This window comes from Microtus oregoni, unplaced genomic scaffold (genome assembly GCF_018167655.1).
Source record: "Microtus oregoni isolate MIOR12 unplaced genomic scaffold, Mior012 000025F_ref0000491, whole genome shotgun sequence".
Taxonomy (NCBI): Eukaryota; Metazoa; Chordata; class Mammalia; order Rodentia; family Cricetidae; genus Microtus; species Microtus oregoni.
The window spans coordinates 2,575,103-2,602,318 of NW_024543084.1; the positions used below are offsets into that span (position 1 = coordinate 2,575,103).

A 27,216-nucleotide genomic window follows, 5' to 3' on the forward strand; every position below is an offset into this window, starting at 1 on the left:
ACAGAGATCTACTAATTTGCACACTCTGGAATCCCATAAAAACATTAAACTGGAAGTCATTATATATACATATATATTTAATATGCATATAATATATATGACCTATAGAGTAAAAAAAGAGAGAAGAAAAATATATAAACAAAATAAAAATAAAAAAGATAAATTTAATAAAAGAAAGAGCCCTGTCATGACATTATGAGACAGGGAACCTCTAAAGATGCCACTGAGGTCTTTTTTTGTGGCCATCTACTTGTGGGCATGCAACCTACCCTTAAGAATAGTTTGTTTTTCCAATGAGACACCCTTGAAAGAAACCAACGTTTCATTTCCAAGAGTTTATCAAGTGGAGAATACTTCTGGTTTAGGGATGGAGATATGTGTCTACTTCTTTTAGCTCTTGGACCACAACTGGTACAAACTGAGGCCCTTGTATGTTGCCTCAGTCTCCATGAGTTCATGTATGTCCTTCCATCCCTTCTGGATTTTACATTCTTTCTGCATCTTCTTCTTGTGGGTTCCCTTACCCCTGGGGGGATTTGATGGAGACATTCCATTTAGGGCTGTAGTTTGAATAGAAATAACCCCTCATAGACTGATGTGTTTGAATGTCTGACCCATGGGGGTGGCACTATAGGAGGGTTGGCCTTGTTAGAGAAAGTGTGACACTGTGAGCCCAGGCTCATGGCACACAGTTCGTTTCCTGCTGCCTATGGATCCAGATGCAGAACTCTCAGCCACCTCTCTGGCACCATATCTGCCTGCATGCCCCCATACTTCCTTCCATAATTATAACAGACCAAACCTCTGAACTGTAAGCCAGCTCATATGAAAATGTCTTCCTTTATAAGTGTTGCCATGGTCATAGTGTTTCTTCACAGCAAAAAAAAAAAAAAAAAAAACCAAAAACAACAACAACAACAACAACAAAAAAAAAACCTCTAAGACAGGCTGAGCGAGTGTTTCAAAGTCTCTCACTCTCTACATACTGTGTGGCTGTAGGTTTGCTCCCACGTGCTGCAGGAGGAAGCTTCTCTGATGATGTCTGACCAAGGCACTGATCTATCAATATAGCAGAATGCATTAGGAGCCATTTTGTTGCTACTTTTTCTTTGTTTTAAAACAGTGAGTAGAATTTGATTTTACCTTAGGTTCCTGGACCATCTAGTCTCTTGTTGTTGGTCACCTAAAAAATGTCAGTTATGGGTCCCATCTCCTGGCGTGGACCTTTGGTCAAGTCAGTAATTGGTTGGTTACTCCCACAGACATTGTGCACCATGCCCTAGCATATCTTACAGGCAGGATACTACTGTAGATCAACTGTTTGTGGCAGAATACAGTCCCCACATCTCTCTTAACCCTCTTCGTTCATCATCATCTCGCTTCATTCTGCTAAATCTGAAGCATGCAATGACAGTACTATCCTTATCCTATAGATTTGCCTCAATTCTTTATGCTATCTGGGTTAGGTTTATTATAGCCTCCAAAGGGCAAGGTGAATTTCTAGAAAGATGGGAAATTTCTAGAACTCCACATACGTGATAGTTGGTGCTCGATATCAATTTCTAGATACTTCAGTTTTATTGGTGGCCTCAATATCTTGTAGCCTATAGGCAGGCACCTTGGCAGTCTCAGAGTCTCCAGTCCTCCACATACCATTAAGAAAAAATCTGCCTTCTTGATTTTTTCACAGTCAGTACCAGAAACAAAGGTTAGCCTAGATAACGTTGGGTTTCCAGCTCTGTTCCCTCTGTTCCTACATCCATTTTACAGTTGCATTGGATCATTTGAGATAATTAAATCATAAATCCAACTTACATTCCTCATTTAATTTTATGAGATTTATTTATGTTGTGTACGAGATTTTTTCCTGCATGTATGTTTGCATGCATGTGTGCCACATACAAGCTTGCTTCCCAGAGAAGTAAAAAAAAAAGGTGTCAGATTCCCTGGAACTGGAGGTACAGATGGTTCTGAGCTACTGTGCAGGTGGTGGGAACTGAACCTGGTCCTTTTCAAGAGCAGCAAATGTTTTTTTTTTCCCACTGAGCCATTTTTTCTGTCCTAGAATTTGTGTGCTTTAACTGCTCAGTAACCTGTGTTGCTTCCTCAGGGACACAGGCATCAAATTCCAACCTCCCTGTGACCCCCACCCACAACTCCAGTTCCTCCCCACATTGCAATTGCTCCTTCTTTGTCCTTCTTCCATAGCACAGTGCTCTTGGCCACAGCTGGCCTTCCACTTGACTTCCTCATCTGCATCATCAACTTCAGGTTCTACCTAGCAGTAAATTACCTTGTGTCTTTTCTTAAGCTCTTACCCCAGTAGATTGGTAGCTAGGCAAGAGTGTATCCCCCAGTTTCAAGTGTTATGGTTATCTTCTCAACTCTCTTTACTTGATAACTCATAAAATAGATGCTCGCTAATATAGATTCATTGAGCATATTGCATTCTTCTGGAATAGGTGCTTATCATGCTAACTTTAAATAGCTGAATATTCTAAATGTTTTATTGTTTGAATGTCATCATAGATACATACATACATACATGTATGTATGTATATACATACGTATATATCTGACAAGTGGTAGCTCTTAGCAGCTACAAGACTAAAGCATGTATGAGGATGTATGTATATTTAATATTTCCCGTTCCTCGTTTACAGTGATTCGCAGTAGGTCTAAATGGAGAGAGCTGTGTTGCTTCTACTAGGGATAAAAGGCTATTTCCTTTCAAGTATAAGCATTTTTTCTCAAATATCGGTGGCTTCTATCATTAAAAAGTCACAAAATATGCAGATATTACTCCAAAAACCACTTAGGAAATAACTAAAGAACGTTATTGTCAATCCCACCAATTAGGATCCTTAGTAGTATGTCTATGCTTTATCATAAAAGCCTTTTAACAGTAATAACCATGTTTGCCTACAATAAGCTTTAAAAAGTGGCCCGTTCACTTACTGTTTCTTAGCAGCGCTTGAGTCCTTTTTCCCTTCCTCCACTGACCATGGCTTAAGTCAGCTTTGAGGACCTACGTTCCTCTACCCTGTCTTCTTTTGCTTCATTTTGGAAGCCTGGTGAAGCCAGCTCCAGGGGCATCCTAACAGGCCTCTTGTTGGCTGTCCTTCCTGGTCTAGCCAGGAAGGTATCTCATACATGAGACAGATTCAAGGACCAGATTCATTCCTCCCCATCCTCAGTATTAAGCTATCGTGCAGTGGAGTTGAGATCGCATTATTCATTTGGACTCTCCAAGATTTTGCTTCACTCCGTTCCTAGGACGAATGCAGCAAGTTGGATAACTGGTTGTTACACTGTATTTCGACGACAGTGTTCCCTTTGCTAGTCTCTCCTTGTCTACAGAGAGCCTCTTTGCTTTCCTGCAGAACTTGGTTTCTCTTGGAAAGCTACTCATGCAGATTCCTAGGCCTTGTGCTAAACCTCCTGAAACAGAATCTATATTCTTCAAATCTATTCCTATAGGTGGTCGCTTACTTTATAACAGCTTCCTTTAAAGTTGCTCATGGAAGAAGTTCTGGCCACGGGAGCAGCAGGCACTGGTGGCCTTCTGGTTCCCACCTAGCATCTTGACCTGTTCACTATCCTCAGCCATCTCGAACCTTCTCTCGAATAGACCCCTTCTAAACCTGTTTGCGGAGGAGTCTGGCGAGTTAGTTACAGGGCACTACAGCTGAGCCAGTAGAGGGCGCTCTTCTAGCCAATTAGTTATCACCATTAAGTCCATCTGATGGATTCGGGGCTGAGAGGTGAGCTCCTTGGATAGGATGCAGGACGGCGGCCCTCACCACTTGTGGTCATTAAGGGTCCTGTGGTGCCCTTTGTGAAAGGAGAGATTGTTAACCTCAGTGTCCTGGCTGACTTCCAATCTGTGTAATTGCATACAGCCTACCTAAGTCAGCTCTGTAGTTTCAATTAGGTAAAGCATTGTTCACTTCTTGTATTAAACTGCTGTGCTGTGTGGCGGCAGACTGCTAATTAGCTTGTGTTTTGCGAGTGGCTGCATGATGGCCAGAATGCCGCCCTCTGGTCATCTCCTTTCCTGTTCAGCTTTCTCCAGTGCCCTATCCAAGTGCAGGCTTCTTTTCTTCTGGGCTTCTGCGTCCTGGGTTAAAGAGCATTGGGGTCAGACATTACTAGATGTGACAACGACTATTGCCTTAGCTTCTTTTGGTAGCCATCTTCTCCTAGTTTATCATTGGGTGAAGGTGGGGATATGATAAGGGGCGGAGAATAGGCTTCCTACTGACGCCTATAGGAAGGAAGGGGAAGGAAAGATAAATTCCCTTCAAGATGTGGAGCAAGGCCCTGTGATTGCCAGGAAAGTAGTAATTGCTTTAGGGGTCTGGCACCCCAGGAAATGCCTATTTCCATTATGATGGCAATGGAGGATGAGGTTAGCGAAAACAGAAGATGCAGCCGATTTCTCCTTTCTCCCAGTTAGAAAAATGTAGCAAGACATGCGGACTGCCATTCAAATGACTGTGTCTGCGGGGACTGCTTGGCCCTAACCAGGAGGAAGAGAGAACAGGCTCGCTCTTGGATGGCTGAAGGGTCAGCACTAGGGAAGAAAGAGGAATGCTGGGAAAAAAGCTCAATCACCAAGAATGGAGGCAGGATTTAAGAAAGGAGATGAAATTACTAGATGTGAGAATCTCTGTACAAAGCTTGTGTGTTATATGTTTTTGAACCTTCTTTGCACATGTTATTAAAAAGGAATTCGTGTGAGAATTATAGACCCAGAAATTGTTGAACTGAAGAGAAAATAGTCTTAAAATCAATTTTATCTATGTATCTGTCTATCTATCTATTTATCTATCTGTCTGTCTGTCTGTCTTTGTCAGTCTATCTGTCTGTCTGTCTGTTTTTGTCTGTCCATCCATCTATCTATCTATCTATCTATCTATCTATCTATCCATCTATCTATCTATAGATCATTCTACCTACCTACCTATCTATTAGCTAGGGATAGAATGCAGAATCTCCCAGCCCTCAAAGTCCAATCTAAAATCAGAGTTTACGTTTTTGCACAAGATTTCAAAGCCATTTTCTAGGTGGCCTGACCCAAGCTTTTGTCCCCAGAGGCTCTCAGTCGGGTTAAGCCCATGAGGTTTTAATTGTAAAGTGCTTCAAAGTCAAGTGTGGGTCCAGCCTGCTACAGGCCCCAGGCCAGCTCTTATTTATGGCTGAGATTTCTTCCTACCCAGCACTGTACACCAATCAGTTTCCAGCCTAGACTTCCTAGCCGTGAGATCTGAAAACTCATACAAAATCTTCACTTTCTTCTTGCATGAAGAAAAAAAAAAAAAGAACCAACGACATGGAATTTGCAGCTACCCCATCTTAACTATTCCTGGATGTCACCCTGCAGCTCTAATTTCTGCTTTCTCCTCTGCATTCTGGGGACTGCTGCCGGACTTGTCAGCACCTTGTCACGGCTTCCTGTTGCGTGGGCTACCATTGGACTCTGCGTTCCTCACAATTATCCACAAACCCCACAAGTCCTTCACAATTAAAAAAATATATATTAATAGGTAGGAAAAGGAAGCTACTTTTAAAAATTTAGTGGGGGCCGTTTGTAAAGCCTCCCTGCTCCTGTGAGTGGTCGTGTTGTTTTGCATCTTCTAGTCCTGGGGTAGTCTTTTGTTCTTGCTGTAACGTGGACCAAGAATGTGTGGGAGCCAATATGATTTAATGAAATAATATACAAATGTCAAGAATACTTTCATGTCTTGTGTACAGACCATAATAAATTACTTGGATGGAATGTTTTGCTTCCCTTTTCAGGCAACAACCCCACAGTTTACAGTGAGCTTCGCTGATAAGAAGTGGCTAAGAAGTATGTTAAAGCTAACCCATTTTTACATGGGATTAAATGACAGGGGGATCTCTCCCAGCTTCAGGAGACACAATCACGCAGAAGACAGGGACAGGCAGGAAGCAGTAGGTATTAGGGCTGTCCTGGAATTCTTGTGGGCACAGCGGAGCAAAACAAATTCAGTGAGAATGAAAGCAAATGAACTAGTTTCTCAGAATTAAAGGTGAACCGAAAGAAATTGGCAGCTGTCTGGACTTGCCAGCCAGGGAGGCCATGGTGTCAGATACACGTGACAGATCCAGAGACAAGGCAACGCTCCCTAAACAGCTCCCTGGAAGGGCTTGCCAGGAAGCCAGATGCTGCGTCTGGAAGACTGTCTTGCGTGGTTGGGCATCTGGGTTCAGCGCTTTCCATTTACAGAGGAAAAAGGTGGTGGCAAGTGGCAGCCCGTCGCTGCCCTTCCAAAAAGTGCTGTTTAGAAGTGTGAGAAACGCACACTGAGGCATCCGGGGATTTTGACATGGCACTTGCCTTCAAAGACACCGTTGAAGGATGCAGCATCCCCCTTGCTTTGCAGGCAGAAAGCAACACAGCAAGAGAAAGGGGGGAGGAAGAACAAGAAGACTGTCACAGCTCTGCAGAAACTCCTGTGACCATCAGGGGGTTCTCATTTTTTAGGGGGTTTTATCTGAGTGACTGGGGTGATACATGGTCACAATTAGGGGAACTGACTGAAGGAAAGTGCCTCTCCAGGCTGTATCCCAGCCATGGTCTTCTTCCCAGGAAACAAGGTTGAGTATTGGTGTTGGCAGGAGACTGGAAATCAGGTGACTTGAGGTCTGGGTGATTTTTTTTTCTCCTTCCACTTTGAAGTTTACTGTCTTTGATGCACAGCACAGACAAACCCCATTTGTTTATCCCACAAAAGGAGAGCAAGCTTTGCAATTAGGAGTCTTCATTCTTTCATTCATGCCTTGCTTTTATTCTTATTTTCTTTCTCCCCCCACTGAATCTCTCTTCTCTCTCTCCCTCTATCCCTCTTTTATTCTCTCCTTTCTTCACCTGATACTTAATATTTGACGATAGTATGAAGTCTTTTGGAATTGAAAAACATGATCAATAGGGAAGTTGGGATTGATATAACAGGAGCTGGGATTGATAAATTCTCTTACGAGTGAGAGACTTTGGAATATTCAGTCCTAAAAGACCTGCCCCCATCTAATCCCTTGCCTCCAGGATCAGGGGACTCTGGAAGAGGAGGTAGAAAGAGCGAAAGAGCCAGAAGGGGTGGAGAACACCAAGGACACAAGGCCTTCTGGACACAGTGGGAGTGGCACACCTACGCACTCACAGAGCCTGAGGCAGTATGCCCAGGGCCTGCACCAGATGTGGCCGAGAGCTGAGGAAAGACGTGGGTACATGCCCCCCCCCCCCCAATCCCTAACTCAGGAGCTATCTCCAATTGGTAACCACTTGCAAAGGAAAAATTAGTTTTCTCCTAGGGAGTCTCACTGGGGAAACAAACCACTCTTAAGGGCAGGCCCCTAGCCCAGCAATGCGTACATTTGAACTGGAAGGCATCTGTGGAGATTATTGTCTCATAATGTTTAGTCAGGGAGATTTTTTCCCCTCCCACCTTACAGGTCCTTTGTGTGTGTATTATGACCTCTCGTTTGGTGTTCTCATGGGATTCCTGTGTGTGTGTGTGTGTGTGAACACGTGCTTTTTCTTTGACTTTTTCCTGTCAGGTTACATTTTCATATTCAAATTTGTTTTGGATGTGTGTTAACTTATTTTATTATTATTCCTTAGATGCGTATTTATTTCCTAATGGTGATAGAAATGGCGTGGATCTGGATGGGGAGGGGAGGTAGGGGGGACCGGGAAGGAGTAGAGGGGAGAAACCATAATCAGAATGTACTGTATGAAAAAAAGATCTGAAAAAAGAAAAACATTCTCTCAGCAGGGAGTCAAAGGAAGATGTAAAAATAAATCCTCATGTTCTAAGACCTATTACTAATTCGAGATAATACTAAATTTAAAGAAAAAAATCACAAGTAATGGCGACCTTATAATGTAGTATTAGAGTTGCTCCCATCTGGAGGGTTACAGTGTCCTAGTGTGGCTGCAACCTGCTAGCCCTGTGCATGTCGCCTTCTCACTTTTGATGCTGGAATGCTAGCATTGTCCCCTCTGTCATCAGAAGAGGGTGTTCTTCATCACAGCAAGGGTGGTATAGCAGATGAGGCTAGGCATTTAAGAAGAACGAGTTACTTAAAGTGGGGTATTCCCTAGTCCTCATCTGAACTACGTCAGATTTCTACCATTTCAGGCCTAAGATCTCACCTGGATCCACTCACCGCTTCACAGGTGATTGCCATCTTCAATGAGGTCAGGGAATTCCACTGATTGCACAAAATTGCGGGGACACTGTATTTACAAGTCTTTGCAAACAGCGCCATCAGGAACTCAAGGAGCTACATTCCTTAAGCCTGTGGTCAACCATTTCATGGCAGAAGGGGCCAATTTTTGCTTTTAATTACTATTTTCACCAACATCTTCAAGAGGCTGAGTTACAGGTTATCTCCCTCCTGCTTGTTCAATGCTGTTTATTTATTGGACGTGGGAGGTGAAGATAAGAACAGTATCTGCTCACGGCTAGAAATCTACCCAACGGTCTGTTATCATGAGAACTTCTGTTTCGTTTATTTATTTATTTTAAGTCTTGGTGCATACTTTTCTCACTGAGCCTTTTCTAGGCCTCTTTTAAGGAATCAGTACACGAAATGTAATACCTCTGCTTCTGCCACACTTTCTTTCTGTAACATGCTTGACAATCTCCAAGAGTTTCTATGGCCGTGTTTCCGTGAGAAGTTCCGAGGACGCTGCTGTCAGCTCAGCCCTTGGGGTTATTTGTGGCCCTGTGCCATTGCCTTCTTCAAAGTGATGCTTTCCAAACTTAAGGAAAGACATATTGATTCCTCTGTACTACATTCTGCTAGTGGACTATAAGCGGTGACCAAATCACATGATGCCCTAACTTCGGGCCCTCCTGTGCATCCGCTTTGTTCCTTTACCTGCACGAGCTACAGGCATTGCGCTGCAGCTAGTTCAAGGCCTGGGAACCCTCCTGGAAATGTCACACTACTCACGTGCTTGGAGAGCAAGTGCTATGGGCTGTGCTTCCCCGGGGCTCTCGAAACTGACCAGGCCTGTTCTCCTAACTTTATCCTGTTTTGGCCATCTAACTCCTCCGTATCTCAGACTGTTTCACTTCTCTGCTTAGACCTTCCAATGCAATCCTTGGGCTTTGCTTCCATACTGGGAGTCCTTCCACAGTTGACCTGATATTCAAACTCCTTTATAATACTAGGGTTTCATCACAATTTACCTTATCTACAATATTCTGAGTTTACATTTTTTATTTCTATTTATTATTCATAAGTCTATTTATTCTGTTTTTTTTTTTTTTTTGGTTTTTCGAGACAGGGTTTCTCTGTGGTTTTGGAGCCTGTCCTGGAACTAGCTCTTGTAGACCAGGCTGGTCTCGAACTCACAGAGATCCGCCTGCCTCTGCCTCCCGAGTGCTGGGATTAAAGGCATGCGCCACCACCGCCCGGCTCAAGTCTATTTATTCTGGAGGACATTTTTTTCCCTCACATTGTGGTCCTCGATGCCCTGGTACATAGTACAGTTTGCCATTTGTGTTCACACGTTCTATGTTAGAGGAATCAATAATTGCTGATTAAAACTGTTTAACTGCTTTTACATTTTACTGAGCATGTACAGAGTAGCCTTCTTGTCATTATTTCCTAAATAGTAGCAAATAGCAATTATTTTCTTACTATTACATTATATTAGGTGTTATGAATAATCCAGAGAGATTTAAACTCGTTTTTTGAAGGATACCATTGGGTATGTACAAATACTATCTCATTTTATGTAAGAAACCTGATCATTTTTAGCTTTTTTTTATTTAAATTTATTTATTTATTAAGGATTTCTGCCTCGTCCCTACAACCGCTTCCCATTTCCCTCCCCCTCCCCCGATCAAGTCCCCCTCCCTCATCTGCTCCAAGAGCAATCAGGGTTCCCTGACCTGTGGGAAGCCCAAGGACTGCCCACCTCTATCCAGGTCTCGTAAGGTGAGCATCCAAACTGTCTAGGCTCCCACAAAGCCAGTACGTGCAGTAGGATCAAAAACCCACTGCAATTGTTCTTGAATTCTCAGTATTCCTCATTGTCCGCTATGTTCATTTTTAGCTTTTGTACAGTGCCTACCGAATGGATGGATCCACTTAAAGCTAGTCTTGTGTCATGCGCTCTGAAGGTATTCTTTTGAGGTTTCTAAGCTAAATTTCCACTCTTGTTTGGTGTTTCATGCCTTGAACCTTGAATTCAGTGGACAGACACGTTTTCTTCTGCGACAAATTAGGAATAAGTGCACTGGATCTTGTTCAACTCGCTGCGATTATTTAATTCCTGGCATTGTAGAATGAAAATTTTCCAGAAAATATATAAACAACAAGTGTGTATTTCAATAAACTGTTATTGACAAGCACAGGGAGCAGGAGAGAACTTGTGTAAGCCTGAGAACTTGTCAATCCACCAGTTCCTGTGGGCCCTAGAAGCTAAACGACACTCATTGAAAACTTCCAAAGGAGTTGGAAGATAGGGTGTTACAATTGACAAACAAATAAGTAAGAATTTATTTCACATATTTCAAACAGGAATAAAAGGAACATTCAGGATAACTTTTTCTCAATGGTATATGCTCTAAGGGCTGAGATTGGGGCTGTGACCATTTTTCTATTCCAAGTTCCAAATTCCCAGTTCTTTCCTTTCTTTAGGACAAGGCCAAGAATCATGGTGAAGAAGAATATAGCTAAAACTTTTATTTCTCAGTATCCCTGTGGGTGTGAACCTTGGTCCACAACGGAAGACAGCCATAGAAAGGGCAGTAACAATTGTAAGTTTACTGTTCTCTATACTTTATTGAGAAGCAAAGTCTAAAGATCCCCAGGAATCATTTCACTCCTGCCTTGAATGCTTATCTCCCAAAGCCTTCTTCTAGGAGAAGGGTACAACATGGGAAAGGTAATTGCACCTTGGTCCCCAGTTCACAAATCTTCTAAATTCTTTGCCAAGATGGTCTCCTAAGTTGATGACATTTTAATAATCCCTATGGGGAGTTGAAAACTGTTCATTCACCTCACAATCTGAATAACAGTTTTAATGCTCAGATCAGCTTCTCCCACAAGAGTTCAGCTGAGGAGTTGCGTGCTCATTGGAAGCACGTTAGCTCTTCCAAATGGCGGACATTTCTCACACATGGGCAAAGAAGCCACCATGTTTCTTGTTCCAAACTACTTGCTACCCTTGTCCCTGAAGAAAAGAAAAAAACAGAGAGAAAGGGAGGGATGGATGGATGGAAGAAGGGGGAGGAGGGAGGAAGGGAGAGGGAGAGAGACAGGGGGAGAGAATAACAATTTGTACAAGTTCCTCTTTTTCCAGAAAAAATACCCATAGCCTGCAAATCTTTGGCTATCAGGTGTTGTGGTTGGGTGGAAGACCAAAGTGTACAGAAAGAAAGTGGAGTGCCAGGAGACAGCACAGAAAAACACATCCTGTTCCAAAGCACAGGAGACCAGAGCAGTCCCAAGCCTGGATGGGCAGAAGTGAGTCACACCCACGATGCTCCGGAGGACCAGACGAAAGAGAGAAGGAAGCCCCTGGTTTTGAAGTATGTGTTTTATCGGTATCTAACCTCCACTGGGGATCAGAAATGCCCACAGTGCCATTGTAAAGAACCGGTGGACGCACTGTTTCCTCACTCTGGTTTCTATACACAACCCTCCTATTTCTAGGTCATCATCATCTAACTTACCTCAGACGTGCTTTTGCAGAATATTATATTTAATATCCATAAAGACCACAACAGCTTTAAATATCAGTTCTCCCTCACAAAGTAGCCACAGCTCCACAGTTGCTTCTTTTAACACGGCATTCAACTGGCATGCTTCCCTGAGATCTGCCTGTTCGCTGAAAACGTTTGTTTTTTTCACCTTGGAATTCTATGAACAGCTGGGCAATTTTCTTAGAGTCAATGCAAAAGGGAAGATTTTAAAACTCTCCTTTTAATCTAGTTCATAATGTGCAAATCTCCCCCAAGAAAACTTATTTGCATCTAAAAGTTAGCGGCAATTATATTCTTGTAAGGATATTTTTTTTTCAGAAATGCTTAAATTCTATTATTTCTTATTTATTTATTTATTTATTTATTTATTTATTTATTTATTTATTTATTCGGCTGGAGATTGAACGCAGGGTCTTAGGTAGGATCCTCCAGTACTGAAATTTATTGTTAAAAATACCCATTTCTGAAAGGTTTTTACTTTTCCTGAATAATGTATACCTAAGTGAGAATTAAATGTTCTTCTGTCCCACCTCCCTCCGACCAAAAAAAAAAAATTGGAGAATACTTTTGATTTCCTAAATGCAAGCCACAAAATAAATCTGGCTAAATATTTGAATTTTGCCCGACTCTGAAGCTCATTTTCTTTGTTCCCTTAAGATTTGGATGAATTCTTCCCGGTACTCAAGTCTAACTACGCTACCACAGATCTCTGAGAGTCTCTTTCCTGCTCTCTCTGCCATCAGACATGCCGTCGCGAGCTGACTCTCCTACAGGAGGATCATGGTGCAACTGTGCGCTGCATATACGTTCCTGACTCTTTGTTTCTCCCTTCCTTAAATTGGCTCACACCCCAACTGCTACTCACTAAGAAACAGGCCATTTTCCTACAATGTTTGCCCCTGTTAGCTTCAGTTTTAGTCACCTATGACATATTTTACAGAGAGAGCACTTGGTTCTCACATGGTCATTCAGAAGGTATCATAGGACCTTCCTGGTCCCAGCACTATAATGTCAACTCATGAAAGTGGCCACTCATGCATTTTCTGACTGATAGTGTTTCCAGATCACTGTTCATTCTGAATTTTCGGTTTCTGGCTCTGACAGTAGGAACTGGCCCTAAACTTAAGGTCTTTAGATAAAGCGTCCGCATCATTTCTATCTCTCTCATTTCTGTATCCTAGAAATATGCAGTTCTCTATGGGGAAAAGAACGCTGAAATTGCAATGCTGAATAATCGTGAAAACTGTTTCTGGTACGATTCAGGAAGACATTCTTTCCTTTCTTTTGCAAGAGCAGAGAGAGAATAGGATTTGACCTTGAGTTCAATCAGAATAGGGTAGTCAGAGCATAGAATCTGACCTTGAGTTCAACTACCAATGAGGTCTTTGGACCCTGATACTACTGAGCCTATGCAGTCATTAAATAACATTATGTTTAGTATAATCACAACCCTGTAAAAGTTCTGGCTTTTATGGGAAGATTTCCCTTCACTTTCTAGTCCAGCTGTGCTGTAGCAAGTTTTCCCAGTTGGTAGCTTTTCTGCTTTGAGGGCAGTGTTTAATTCACAGCTCTGAAAACAGAGTTCTGCTCCGTTGACTGTAGAGTATAGAGGTCAAGTGGAATTTTGGCACATTATAATGCTCCCTCCCCTTCACTAAACAAACTTTAGTAGACACACACATAATTTGTATTAAATGCTACACACAAGTATGGATGGTATATTCGCTGAAGGACTACCAAATGCATCAAGAATAAAGAAAACATCCTAATGATTCTTTCAAACACGAACATATTTAAACTTAGGTTAAACAGTCTTTCTATTTAGTCTTCTCAGACTTTGATGACATACCACAACTGGCTGTTTATCAAAAACTTAGAAAAATGCTTAGCAAGATATAATTGTGTACACACATTTATGCATAATTAAAGTCAGTTTATAACTTGGTACTGGATGGAATATGGCCACACCACCCAAGAAAGGTTGGTGGATGATAAATAACACATTTTCCTCCCCCATAAAGATAAATCTCAAGATTTGAATGCTTTGAGGTAACAGAATAGTCTGATCTCAAAATCTTAGTTTAAAATATCTATTTCCAGCTTTACTGAGCTAAACAAAAGGTCTAACTAAGTTAGAAAATGCATTTAGATGTCAGAAGCATGCTTATATAGGAACTGCATCTCTGCACACCTCAGCACACAGATTCTGTGTGTTTCAGAGGGAAGTTTTACAACCAATTCTTTCTTTATTTTATTTTTTTTTAAATTTTACTATTCGTCTTATTCTTATTTTTCCTTTCAGTCAAAATTATCTGAGACAAAGTAATGGCTATTTGTCAAGAACACTAAGCCTGAATTTATCTTAGTACTAAATAGTGTAATTTTGATTTGTCTTGTGACTTTGTCCATCTAGAATTACTAGGAACTCTAGCTTTTAACTGAAACTTGAATACTCCTTCCATGCTAGATAAAAATTTTGAGAGGAAAATAATAACATCTCAGGAATTCTTAGTCTTGTGTCTGACCTTTTACACATCTTCTTATTTAACTCTCATAACTATAAGATTTTGTATATTATTTAATCTAGCTGTAGATGTCTGAGACCATACCTGAGACAATGTATAGACCAATGATTTGGCGCTAAGTTTCCTTTTTCTATTCATTTAAGAGCCCAGATCTTTTCCTATTGTATCCTGCATCCTATCTATGAAAGATGCTCAGAACGTTGAGAGAACAACTAAGACGGTGCATTAGGTTCTTATATGTTCTCTAAGGCAAGTGCTACTTTAGCAGGCTATGACATAGTAAAACCTTGGAGCGTTATCCTTAGAGTGATAAGACAGGTCTGCTTAACGAAGTAGAAGACAGCACATGGGTTGTAAATAGTTGAAGAATAATGTGTGCAGGGCTCTACGAAAGCACCAGAAGTAACATACGCACATACGTTCGCTTGTGCTTAGAAAGAGGTCTAACAGGATCCATGAAAGAATGTTAGCTACTTCTGCTCAGCAAGCTAAGAGTGACTGGGGTGGGGTGGGGGATGGGGACGAATGTCACTTTTTAATGTGTATTCATCACTGCTGCTTACAGATTTTGCATGCGGTTGCATGTATTGCGTTCACAATTAAAAATGATTGAATGAACGAGTTGAATAGTTTTCAGGCATTATTCAGGTGATTAAGCAACTTTAATCTCACAAAGCACAACTGCAGTTTTGGTTCACTGCTCGGTGAGCAGTGCGCTGACGCTACGCATGTAGAGAGCTCAGACGTCACCAAGTGTATCGCACTGTGCCTTACTGAATATCAACAGAAGGCAAGAGCTGTTATTTCAGATGTAGCATGGCCCAAACAGAGCTTTCAAGCCTGCTCTTCCCATTCCTCCACCAGGTTTGCCCATCAGTCCATATGGCACTATCATTTCTCAGCTTGCCTGAGCAGAAACCCAAAGGGGCACCCGTGGTCTCTCTTTCCTTTCTACCACTATGCCACAAACAACAGCATGCCCAACTTGACCCACTTGTAAAATTTTTTGACTCATTTCTCTCTAACGCAGTGGTTCTCAGTCTTCCTAATGCTACAACCCTTTGATAGAGTGCCTCATGTTGTGGCGACAGCCCCCAATCATAAAGTTATTTTCGCTGCTACATCATAACTGTAATTTTGCTACTGTTATGAATCATTACGTAAATATCTATGTTTTCTGATGGCCTTAGGCCACCCCCATGAAAAGTTTTTTGACCTCTAAAGGTTCGCGATCCATGGGTTGAGAACCACAGCTCTAAGATCTTCTTCACGTTGCCTCTATCTTCGAACGAAGATACTAGAGATCGTAGCTAGTGGCATTCCTGCTTTCATAATTGTTCTCTATTCTCTGCTTGGCAGTCAGGGAAACCTTGTACTCCCTCAGCTGAGCCTCTTCAGTGTCTCCTCTTATTTAACATGGAAATATGAGACTTCTGCTTTCAAGTCTACGTTCCTTACTCACCTGGTGCTGGCCTTTCCTGTCTGCTTTCTGCTTTTCATGGGTATCAAGAACATTTGGGCCTCTGGATCTTTCTATTTGCCTCCCTTTTCCTGGACCACTCCTCTCTAGCTTGACTACCTGACTAGTGCCTTGATTAAGTGGAATGCAGAGAGCGTAAGTCATGAAAGTTTGGTCATTGGATTTGGTTCATGGTGGAGCTGTATTCCAATGTCTGAATCGTTTCATGTTTTGCCCATGATTTTCAATAGCAAAAGTCAACGTGAACCATCATGGGCCTGGCAATGTTTCTAATAGTCGGTCAGCAAACAGTTTCATGCTTAAAAAAATGCAGGAAAAATAGAAGCCTTCAGAAGTTCCCTTTTCAGGTTTCTCTTCCTATCTTGAGTATGTTTTCAGGTTCCTCAGTCAGACTGAGGTCAGGTAGAGTCGAGATCTCTGATCGACGCATTGGGGAACCTTTGTCTTAGAGATACAAGGTCAAATGTTCTCTGTGTCAGTACCAACTATAATACAACGTACTCAAAAACTTGGTAACTTACTTAGTCAGATGTCCAAAGAGGATTTTCATGGTGTCATGATTTGGTGGAGGGAGATCTTTTACCAGAGACTTTATAGCTTCAATTTTTGCATTATGGTCTTGTTTTTCTGAAATAAAATTGAAAAGAGATATTAGGAAAGACAGAGATTCCACAGGTATATGAAAGGGTTTCTGATGAGATTTTTAGACTATGACCTAGCAACAGTACTGATCATTAGCTCCCGACTCTCTTGTAGTGAGATTCTTGATTTGATGATAAATTAGACTATAAGTACATCAAAACAGTAACAGGGTGACTTTGGTACAATCTTTCTGTTGAGATTAGGTATGGAATTACTTTCTTATATTTTTATTTGCAAGGCATGGGGTGAATAATGCTTTCCAAGACATTCATGACCTCTAATCCTTGGTAAGAGAGTCTTTGAAGGTGCGATCTGCTTAGGAATTGACACAGGGAGACCTTTCTGGAATGTGACCTCTTAGCTCCATATCACAGGCGGTCGAGGGGATGAGAATTAGAGAGAAGGTAATAGGGCAGTGAGAACACAGAAGGGGTGTCTGATGAAGGAGAGGCTGCCTTTGCTGGAAAAGGCAAAGATACAGAACCTGGGGAGGAAACAGACATGTTGATATCTAGAGTTATGTTTAATGAGGCTGATGGCAGATGTCTAACCTTCAAGATTGGAAGATAGCGAGTTCATGTCATCTGAAGTCACAGGTTGACATAAGGACCCACAATGTGACTTAATTATAAATATGCTGCAATTATTCTAAGTATTCCACTGTGGTTTTGATCTTGTGGGGGATACGTTTGAAGGAGCAGAAAATATATTTTTAATATTTTCTGTGGGTTTTTTAACCTCACACATTTTGTTTTTGCTGATAAAACAAGAGCATTACAAATCTCTCAAAAGTCAGGAGGTAGTTGTTCAAAAGTGTGTACCCCATTGATTGCTTCCATCATGCTGCTCCTGTCAGAGAGAGGTGGTGCATGGAAAATGAATCTCGCTCCTTGGTAAAAGTATTGCTGTAGCCAAGACCTTCCAGGATAGAGGTGTAAATATCTACTCTTCTTCAGCACTTCCTTCCCACTAAACTGGGTGTCTCCCTGGCTCAAAGGCGTTCTCTCATCTCCAGCACATGATCCTCAGAACTCCAAAGACTTCTTTTCTGGACTCATGACGTATGGGAAAGTAGTACATGATATGGACACCCACACAGTATCCATTTTCTTCTTCCTTAGCATGATAATACCTTTGCAAACAGGAAGGTAACATGTCTGTGTGGTCAACTGGTCCTTTTCCCAACCTCCTCTGTAGCTAGGGTGGCCATATGACCAAGTCTGACCAGTCAGAGCCAAAGTCATGTGGGAGTTTTAAAAACTCGAGAATGCAGACGGAAGTCTTCACTGTGAGCTGAGCTTGAGAACTGAGGCTCTGAACATGTTGGAAGGAATGGCTCTGTGGAGCAGCAAGACCTGGGTTTCTTTGACATATAAAAATGAACCCTCATGTACTAAAGCCTTTGCCGGTGGGTCACTGATACCAAGGCAAATAGTTCCTATAAAGATGTCCTTCCAAAACCCTAATACTTAATCTCTTGCTAATAGATACGTGGATTTTATACAGTAGGCTAAGGAAGAGTCAGTTCAGAAGCTGGCAGTTTTCTTATGCGGTGTTGGGAAAGAAACATTTTATAAGGCATTATAAGAGAATGTCCTGCTGAAGACAGTATTTGGCTAAAGTGGAGGGAAGGCCGTCTTCCTAGTGTTACCCTACTTGAAAGCTCTACTTTTCCCTCTTAAAACCACAAAGGTCTGTAAATAATGCTTCCCACAGTCAAAGCTTTAAACATTACCATTATTCTTAATTTTAAGAGTTCCAATAGTATACGACTTGTATACAAAGAGGAAAAAGGAAGAGAATAAAAAAAGCAGTTACCACATCTCTTTGTAGAGTAGCCCCTCTGTCGTGTAATTGTTGTAGGTGCTTCACAGAGCCCTAGTGAATATGAGATCTCATGCAATGAAGTCAAGCAAAACGGCAGGGAAGTGTTGGTCTAGTTACCTGGGCAAATCTATCCAGGCTTGCTCTCTGCCTTGAAGCTAACCTTGTATAGTCACCTGTGCAAGACTTACTGCATTTCCATTGCACAAATGCCTTTCAATGCCCCCTCCCATCAAACTGCATTTTTCTCTGAAGCAAAGTGACTTCTCTACCTGTAGGTAATGGATTCAATGAGGAAGAAATGAATTAGTGAATGAAAGCCATGAGCTTTCATGGGTTAGGATGGATGGATCTTCCTTTAAATTCTTTAATAGCCTCTTATAGCTGTACTGGATAGGTTTATGTCAACTTGGAGCAAGCGGAGGTCATCAGAGAGGAGGGACCCTCGACTGAGAAAATGCCTTCATTAAGACTGTGCTGTAGGCAAGCCTGTAGGGCATTTCTTAATTAGTGATTGATGCAGAGGGCCCAGCCCATTTTTTGGTGATGCCATCCCTGCGTTGGTGATCCTGGGTTCTTTAAGAAAGCAGGCTGATCAGGACAGGAGGATCAAGCCAATAAGCAGCTCCCCTCCGTGGCCTCTGCAGCAGCTCCCTGTTTGAGTTCCTGCTCTAACTTTCCTTGATGATGAATCGTGATGTAGAAGCAGAAGTCAACTAAACCCTTTCCTCCCCAGCTTTCTTTGGCCATCACAGCAATAGTAACCTGAACTAGGACATTAGCTTTGTGGCCATATGCACTTTTCTTATTCTCTGACTAGAATCCAAATGAGGAGCTTCATGGAATAGGCTATAGTATTCAACATACTTTGCACAAACAATAGTGAGACTAAGTACTCTATAAATGCTCATCTTCCAATAAAACATTTTTGAGATTCAGTTCACCCGCTTATAGCACATAGCAATTATCTTCTTGCAGTAACCATCAAAATGTAGTTACTATTTGTGTGTGTGTGTGTGTGTGTGTGTGTGTGTGTGTGTGTGTGTGTGTGGTGGGGAGGCTATGTACACAAGTGAATGCTGGTACTTGTAGAGTCCAGCAGAGGGCATCAGGCCCCCCAGAGCAGGAGTTACAGGCTGTCTGAGCTGCCTAATAGGATGCTGGAAAGTGAACTCAGATCCTATGCAGTACTCCTAAGCACTGAGTCATCTCCCCACTCCTCGCTACTGATTCTTCAGCTTGTTTGTCTGTTGGTCCATGTGCAACTGCTCTCCTAGCCAGGCATTAGGTAACATGCTAAATACTTTTGTAATGGCCAAAGAGATTGATATAATTGGAGAGTGGTTATAGATAGCAAAGTTTATAAACTGTGGTGGTTTTTGTCTATAAGAAACATTTTACATTAAAAGCATTTTATAAAATGTTCCTTCTTTTTCTACTTTTGAGGAATCAGACAATTGAATAGTTATGTAGATATTTGTGGCTAAGTTATACCAAGGGAAACACGCACAATGGGCTAAAGAAGACTGAAATACGAATGAGGAACAACTCTTTTGTCTGACCACTGAGTCTGAACAAAATCTTTTTGGAGAACTAGAAGAAAACAACATTTTCCCATTTAAATCAACACCACATAACCCTTTCAGGGCATGTAAAGAATATAAACGTGCCTAAGTGGGAAAGCATCTGAAAACACAATGGAAACATTAAAATTAAAATAACACTTTTTCAGTCGGACTTATGGTGTGTCATGCTAGGCTCTGAGATCACCTTCCCTAAGCCAGGAGTGGTTCCTTTGAACTACGAATCATACACAGCTTACTAAGACCATGTCAACAGTCTTCAGTTGATGCCATGAACACACAAATGACAGGATTTTCTGCCATTTCTTTCTTAGCATGTAGTTTCTCTTACATGTGAAGTACTCAAAATCTGAGACTATGGTGGTGTTTGACTCTCCCTAGTTATCGTTAAGACTGTAGAAAGTAAAGGAACATTTTCTTTTTTTTTTTGGTTTTTTTGAGACAGTGTTTCTCTGTGGTTTTGGAGCCTGTCCTGGAACTAGCTCTGTAGACCAGGCTGGTCTCAAACTTACAGAGATCCCCCTGCCTCTGCCTCCCGAGTGCTGGGATTAAAGGCGTGCGCCACCACCGCCCCGCTCAAGGAACATTTTCTTTATGGAGACTTGAAGACCTCTTAGCAAAACTGTATGTTAAGAATCAGAAACTATTTTTTTTTTTTTTTGGAAATAGCAGTGTTTTCTCCTTTGCGGCACTTAATTCTACTTTTGTTCTAGCGCCCCTGATTTTTAGATGCACTCTATGTTTCGAGTTATCTTTATTTAGTCCCCTGCCTCCAGCCCGTGTTTCCAGTCTCTACACCGGGAACCTTCAACTGCACACAAGACATTTCTGCATTCATTTTCGCCATCTAACAGAAATTCTAAAGAATTTTCTGTCAACTCTGGACTTGCTAGCCCCGTCTTATCAAACTCCAACAAACTAGAGCAGTAAATCAGCTTTCTCAGATACGTTTCTATGCTCCTTGGAGAAGTCACATCTTTCATGATGTGAAATAGACTTCAATGTTATGGTAAGAATGTGGCTTTATGTTCACCATATTAATGGTTCTTAGGTCACTTTTTAAAAAAATATAATTTATGAAAGTAACATTTGCATTTATCTGCATGAAAGTTTACTACTGAAACACATTTACAATCAAATGCTTTATAGAAAAGAGATAAGATAAAGTTATACGATGATGGAAAGAGTTTGGCCCAGTAAAGAACCTTGGGATGGATAACCTCCAGTCACTTTTTGGCCTTATCATCCGCGGTCTTATTTTTCTTAACTTATTTATAGATGCATATTAAGTCACATTTTGAAATAGATTCTGTTACATTATATAGGTCCAGGGAATGAAAAGTCTTGATTCTGCCAGTACATAATTCACATAAGTCTTATTTATCTGACTGTCTATAATTCTTAAAAGATAGTTGTAACCCTGTGTGCTAAAGAGGTCACTGTGTACAGCTGTTCTTCTGAAGTGCATTCTGGAACATTAACATGTCTTGTATGAAAGCATTATATGTCGGGCTGTGTTTAGAGTACGGCAGTTCTCTAGTTTTGGTTGAGTTAGGCTTTTTGTGTTGTGGTCATTTCAGAATGTGCTGAGAGGCTGTCGTTTACAGCAATAAATATCATCAGGTAACATCCTTTTCATTTCAAGCTATCCTACTGGTGAAACAAATCCTTTATAATACATTTTCAATGACAAATTTTAGATGAAGATGAGAAATTCACCAAACTAAAACAATTGTTTGTTCAATATTTTAAAGCAACATACATTCACTTTCGGAGGAGACGCTTAAGGGGGAGGTTTAAACCGCACCTGCATCAAACTTATGTTGTAAATAAGAGAAGTGGTTTATCATTGCGCAGACTCACGAAAGTGACTGAGAATTTCTCCTCTCATTTACAGTGATGGGCAAATTGCTTATACTCTGGAAGGTTCGTAGTCTTTAAAAGACAGCAAAATGTATATAGGCTGCAGGTTTTCTATGGAATCAAATGTTTTACCACACATTCATATATGCTAAGTGCTCACTGAGTAATTTTCACTTGCACAAACTTTCTTAGATTGTTACCAGCTCTGAGACAGGAATCTCATTAGCCAAGATCCCGTCTCAAATCATACCAAGCCCCCTATTTTCCTATTTACTTATTTTTATTTTTCTTATATGCTATCCTTTAGTACTTTCTTAAAAAAAGAAACAAGTCACAGAATATGATATATATTTATAATCAGAAAACATGCCCGCTATCAAAATTTATTTGGTTAAAATTCATAAGCAGAGCTCATGGAAGCAGGAGCAGCATTGCAGTAAAGCACCAAGCCATTACCACGGCTTGGAAATTGATCTGTGGTTGACAACTCTCACTTTTGTGAGTTTCTGTGCTCCTTATAGACCCCTCTAGAATCCAAAAAAGCAAGTTAATTAAAAGGAAGGTGCATTCTTGACATCTTCAGACACCTGGCAAATTTAGTTTGAAGTACTGATAAGCTGTGTTAAGGAGTTTAACTGGAACTGAATCCATGTGACGTGAGTAGGACTGTTTCCTTCTTTAGCGGGCAACCCTGATAACTAGATCTGGCCTACTGATTTCCACAAATCACGTAGATCTCCTTGTAGTTACTGTCTCACCTGGAAATTATCAGGGTTTTGCCCATTTCTGAAATAAGCTAGTTTTTATAAAAAGAATTTAAACAATGAGAACTCTCTACCATCCATCAATGTTAAGATCCAGAACACTCTAGCGAAGGCATTGTCGTAAGCCCATCGATGCCTTAAGTCCAGAAGCTGCTCACTGGCTGCTTCATTACCACAGCTAGAGGCCATTTCTGGTCCTGATGCAGGAGGTGGTAGCCATTTAGTGCTATCTCCCGTCAAACTGGCCAGGTAGATGCAGATGTTGAAAGCACACCTTCCTCTTACTCAAATATAAAATACAACACTTCTTGGTTTATGGGGTGCTTCAGGGACCGCAGATATCACAAAAGTGAAAATCATCATGCAATTAGAAGCCTTGCTAGTGGGCATCGTAAGATCAATCTCTTATCTGCCCTTTATTCCTCTCGGCAGTCAAGAGTCAGGAATTGTTAAGTAAATTTATCTTTTAAATAATTTATAGTGAGCTAAACATATGCATACATACAAATGAATAAAGTAATACCTAGCAGGGCAAACTTACAGTCCATGGCTAGTGCAAATCTGGTCTGTGTCTTTGTCAATTTCTGACCATCAGAGCCAACAAAACACAATATGCCATAACCAATGTTTAAATATAAGGCATATAAAAATACAGCTGTTAATGAACATTTTATCTTTCTTCTTAGTCAAGGAATTATTCAAGACAATTGTGGAGGTAAAAAAAGCTTCTGAGGTATTAGTGTGCCTGGCAAAAAAAAAAATTCAAAATAATTTAGAATTTCACAAATCAATGAGATTAAATTCTATTTAAATCCATTTTGGAAGGTCTTCATGATTATCACGATTAACTACTTTATGTATCCTCAAATACATTCATGGTAAGTAAAAATCTTCTCTTTTCTTCTTTCCTGGAATTGTATTGGTTATTCTGAGACTCCTGGAGGACTGACCTTATGTGGGAAGGAAGTTTGGAGAACACTGACATTTAAGACTCTCAGTAACTTTTAAAGAGAATAATTACTTTTAGAATGATTATATTTCTTAAAATTCATCAACCTAAAATTGACTCTTGTGTGTGTGTGTATGTGTGTGTGTATGTGCATGTGTGTGAACATGTGTGCATGCCAGAGGACAACATCAGGTATCATTCTTAGGGTACTGTTGGCTTCTTTGAGCAGGGTCTCTCTCTCTCTAGAGCTTGCCATTCAGACTAACCTGAGTGGTTAGTGAAGCCCGGGTATGTTCCTCTAGCCGTCCTCCTCCCCAGAACTGGTGTTTGACATGGATACCACCAAGCTTGGTTTTTCATCTCATGTGTTGAGTGTTGAACTAAGGTCCTGCACTTTACTGAGTAAGCTGAACCTTAAACTTGCTCCCTTCATTTTCACAGCAATGCCTCTGTCCGAATTGGAGTGCGAGGTGGCATCTGAACCTCCATCAGTGGTTTTTACAGGAAGAGCAGAAGTCTGCTAGAGATTTGCTGCTTTCAAAGTCATGTTGGGGGGATCATGGCGACCAAGCACATTTCTGTAACTTACCAATGACACTAAGTCATTCTTAGGGAAGAAGCTGTGCTGAGAAAGCAAAACAAATAGTTTATTGCTTTGAAACTCAGGTCTGTGTAATTTTTCTTTAAATTATGTTTATGTATACCTGGTTTTATAAATATTTTTTTAAAAAAAAAACAATGTCTTGGCATTGTGAGTTGTTTGAGCTCTTTCTCATTTAAGCCAGCAACATTCCAAATACTTAATAGGCTGTTCATATTAATTGTTCTCTTTGTACATTTCATGAGATTAGAAATCCAAGTCTTCCAGTTTTGAGTTTTTCATACAAGTTTCTTACATCCTGGTTATTTTCATCAGTAGACAGAATAAACTTACAGGGATTTAAAGTCTCACATGAAATTAATAGAATCTATCTCAGAAAGAAAACACAATCCTAGAAACTCTCGTCCGTTTGGAGTTTAAAAATGCTTTTTAGGCAAGCCATATTAAATTTTATCTAGAACACTTGTGCTAAACAAAAGACATCTGAAGATGAGAGAATTCTTGGGACAGTAGCTTCCTTGTCAGTTTATTTGACCTGGACTCACAGCAATACGGAGAGCCGGGAGTGGGGGGGGGGGGGCAGCTCTGAATTAAACAAACAGCAAAATCCTTTAAGAAATGGGTTATAAAATCATTTATGATTCAGCTTCCCCCTCCCCTCCAAATTGAACAATTGGGAAAGAGGGAAAACAGGCAACACGTGGCAACTTTAGTCAGCATTTCTGAGCTGGGAATGATAAACACCTCTGCCTGCCCCGGCATTTATCAGGACTGAGATATTATTACCACGTACAGTCACAGCGTGGTTACTGTTATCATCGGAAGAAAGAGGCAGCTAATCTTAATGGTTTGTAAAGCCGTTACCTGCGCTGGTCTGACATTTATCATGATCATTTTACCACATGGGTCCCTACATAGCAAAGGTCTTTTATCTGGAAGGGACATCACTATGAATTATTATTTGCAGCTAGGTAGAAAATTGTATGTTGTAGATACCTTTACTCATTATAAATCACATAGTCACATCCCACCATTTCACCCAGAAAGCTGCTGAGCCTAGGGTTTTTGCCACAGCTTGGTTTTTCTTTCCTCTTCCCCTCTCTCTATAGTTTCTCAAAAACAGGACCTCCTCTTTTTTTATTAGAATCTTAAACACATTTTTTGATGGCGGCATTTGTATGGTAACAATACATAGAGACACAGTTTATAATCAGAGGGATTTCTGGAGCTTTATGTATAAGGACTGCACAGGTACCTGAGGTGTGCAGTGACCAGCAGGTACTCAGCTGCTTATTTGAAAGGATCCTTCCCTTACCCCTACTGGTCAGAGCATCCTATGATTTGGCTCTTACCAAAGAATGCTTCCCAGCAGGTCAGACAAAATTTCATACGCTTGCCTTAAAATAAAGGACTTACGGCCTTGTTTGCCCCCAAATACTTTGCTTGAAGAACAGGAGTAGATGAGTTTTGTTTCGTTCGATTGGAACTTTGAACGACTCTGGCTCAGTAGGCTAGAGTGGAGTTGAAGATTCTTCTAAACACTTCGTTCACGGAGCTGCTTAGATTTCGTCTTAAACTACCACCGTCCTAGTCAAATACGTGGATACTGAATGTGGAGGAAATTAGACATGGACCGTCTGATGTTTTAGAGCCACAGGACTAACTCAGCAAAGAATGGTGCATTAATCTAACAATGGAAAACTCCGACGCTCAGCCCAAGTTGTTTACCATGGGGAGAAGCAAACAAACCCTCTCTTTTAAAAAGATTGAGGCAACTAATCTTCTGAAAGAGATATTTATATATTTTTCTTCTTTCTCAAGTGTTCCATTAGGAATAAACAAGCCAGAAATTCTGCACTTCCATAATGAAGAGGGAGGAGACTCCTTTGCCATTTTACATTTAGGAAGAAATCTGCCAGAAGAATGTGACAATTTAAGCAAATCAAGATTGTTGCAAATGGATCACAAACGGGACTTGGTGGGGTATTTTATGCTAGCACGTGAGGCAGGCAGTAAATTTGAAAGGAGGATTTTCTCAATGGTCTAGTTCTGATGTGTTTTCCCATTTCTTTGTGTGTTTAAAAGTGGTTTGGATGTGGTGTTTAATATTGCTATGGCTCTTTTGCAAATGAGTTCTGGAGAAACATTCACACATGAAGGGAAGCTGGTGTGCCGCACCGCACAGCAGCTGCCGAGCACAAATGAACTACCCGGATTCTAGGTTTGGATTGAGCAAAAATAAACAAATCATCTCCACTAAAAAAAAAAAAAACAAAAAAAAAACAAAACAAAAAAACAAAACAAAAAACCCCCAGCAACCTGTCACTTTTATTTTATTATTTTAATTTATTAGTTATTCTAAATGCTTATCGTCATCAAAAGTAGAGCCCTGTCCCATTGAAGAAGCCCAGTCTTCATTATCAAAGCCTGAAACAATAGCAACTTAACTGGAGGGCATCATTTTGTAAGAACAGGCAACACTTTGCCTGCATTGCCACACTGGTCCCTGGTCCCGGAATCAAACCGATATTATTGCGGATGTCCTCCAAAGAGATCTGTTTCTGTTTCAGAGACAGGTTGAGAGATACGCTTGCTGAATTTGAGGCCCGGGAGAGGCAGTCATTTCTGAAGCCAACCTGTATGTACTTCAGTTGCTCACAAGCAGCTGCCCACAATTTGGTTCAGTCTTCCAAAATTTCTTTGTAAAATGGTGGCCTAATACTTCAGCGTATCGCTTTGCAACTGAATGAAAGTGAGTGATTCCCAACAAACGAGCAAGCAACCAACACTCTCGCCTTCTTTTCTATTTCAGGATGGTGCTTTTGTTTGAATTTGCCACCATCTTGCCATCGTAGCCCCCCTCACCCCCGCATCCTGGGAGCATTTACAATAATTAGTGAGGAGCTTTGCTGCTTGGAGTCTCCCCCCTTTCTGGGAAGCTGGGTGAATTGTTGAGTGCTAATGAAAGTCAGAGACTTCTAGCAGTGGCTGAGCCAGGCACCGCTCCGCAGACTGTGAGCTTCCCACTGTGCGGCAGTGCACGCTTCCCGCTGTTATGTTTACCATAGTTTTAATGTCTGTGAAAAAATTCCTGATGCAACCGAATTATGCTGTGCCCTTTTGTTTATACAACCCTACCCTTCCCTGGCCACTCGCTGCCCCTGTTTTTAACAGATTCTGGTTGTGGCTGCCTCTGTCTCTAACAGAAAAGTGTCTCCTCAACTTTGTGGCCATC

General features: G+C 41.1%; 1 protein-coding gene across 1 annotated transcript in view; it reads right to left on the reverse strand.

Annotated features, from left to right (window-relative positions):
• LOC121462866 (rho GTPase-activating protein 15) overlaps positions 1-27,216 on the reverse strand; it is a 568,141-nt gene that overhangs the window by 42,938 nt on the left and 497,987 nt on the right. The window contains exon 12 of the mRNA XM_041674830.1: positions 16,277-16,382. Within this exon, the coding sequence (XP_041530764.1) occupies positions 16,277-16,382 (106 nt within the window). The remainder of the gene's footprint in view (positions 1-16,276; positions 16,383-27,216) is intronic.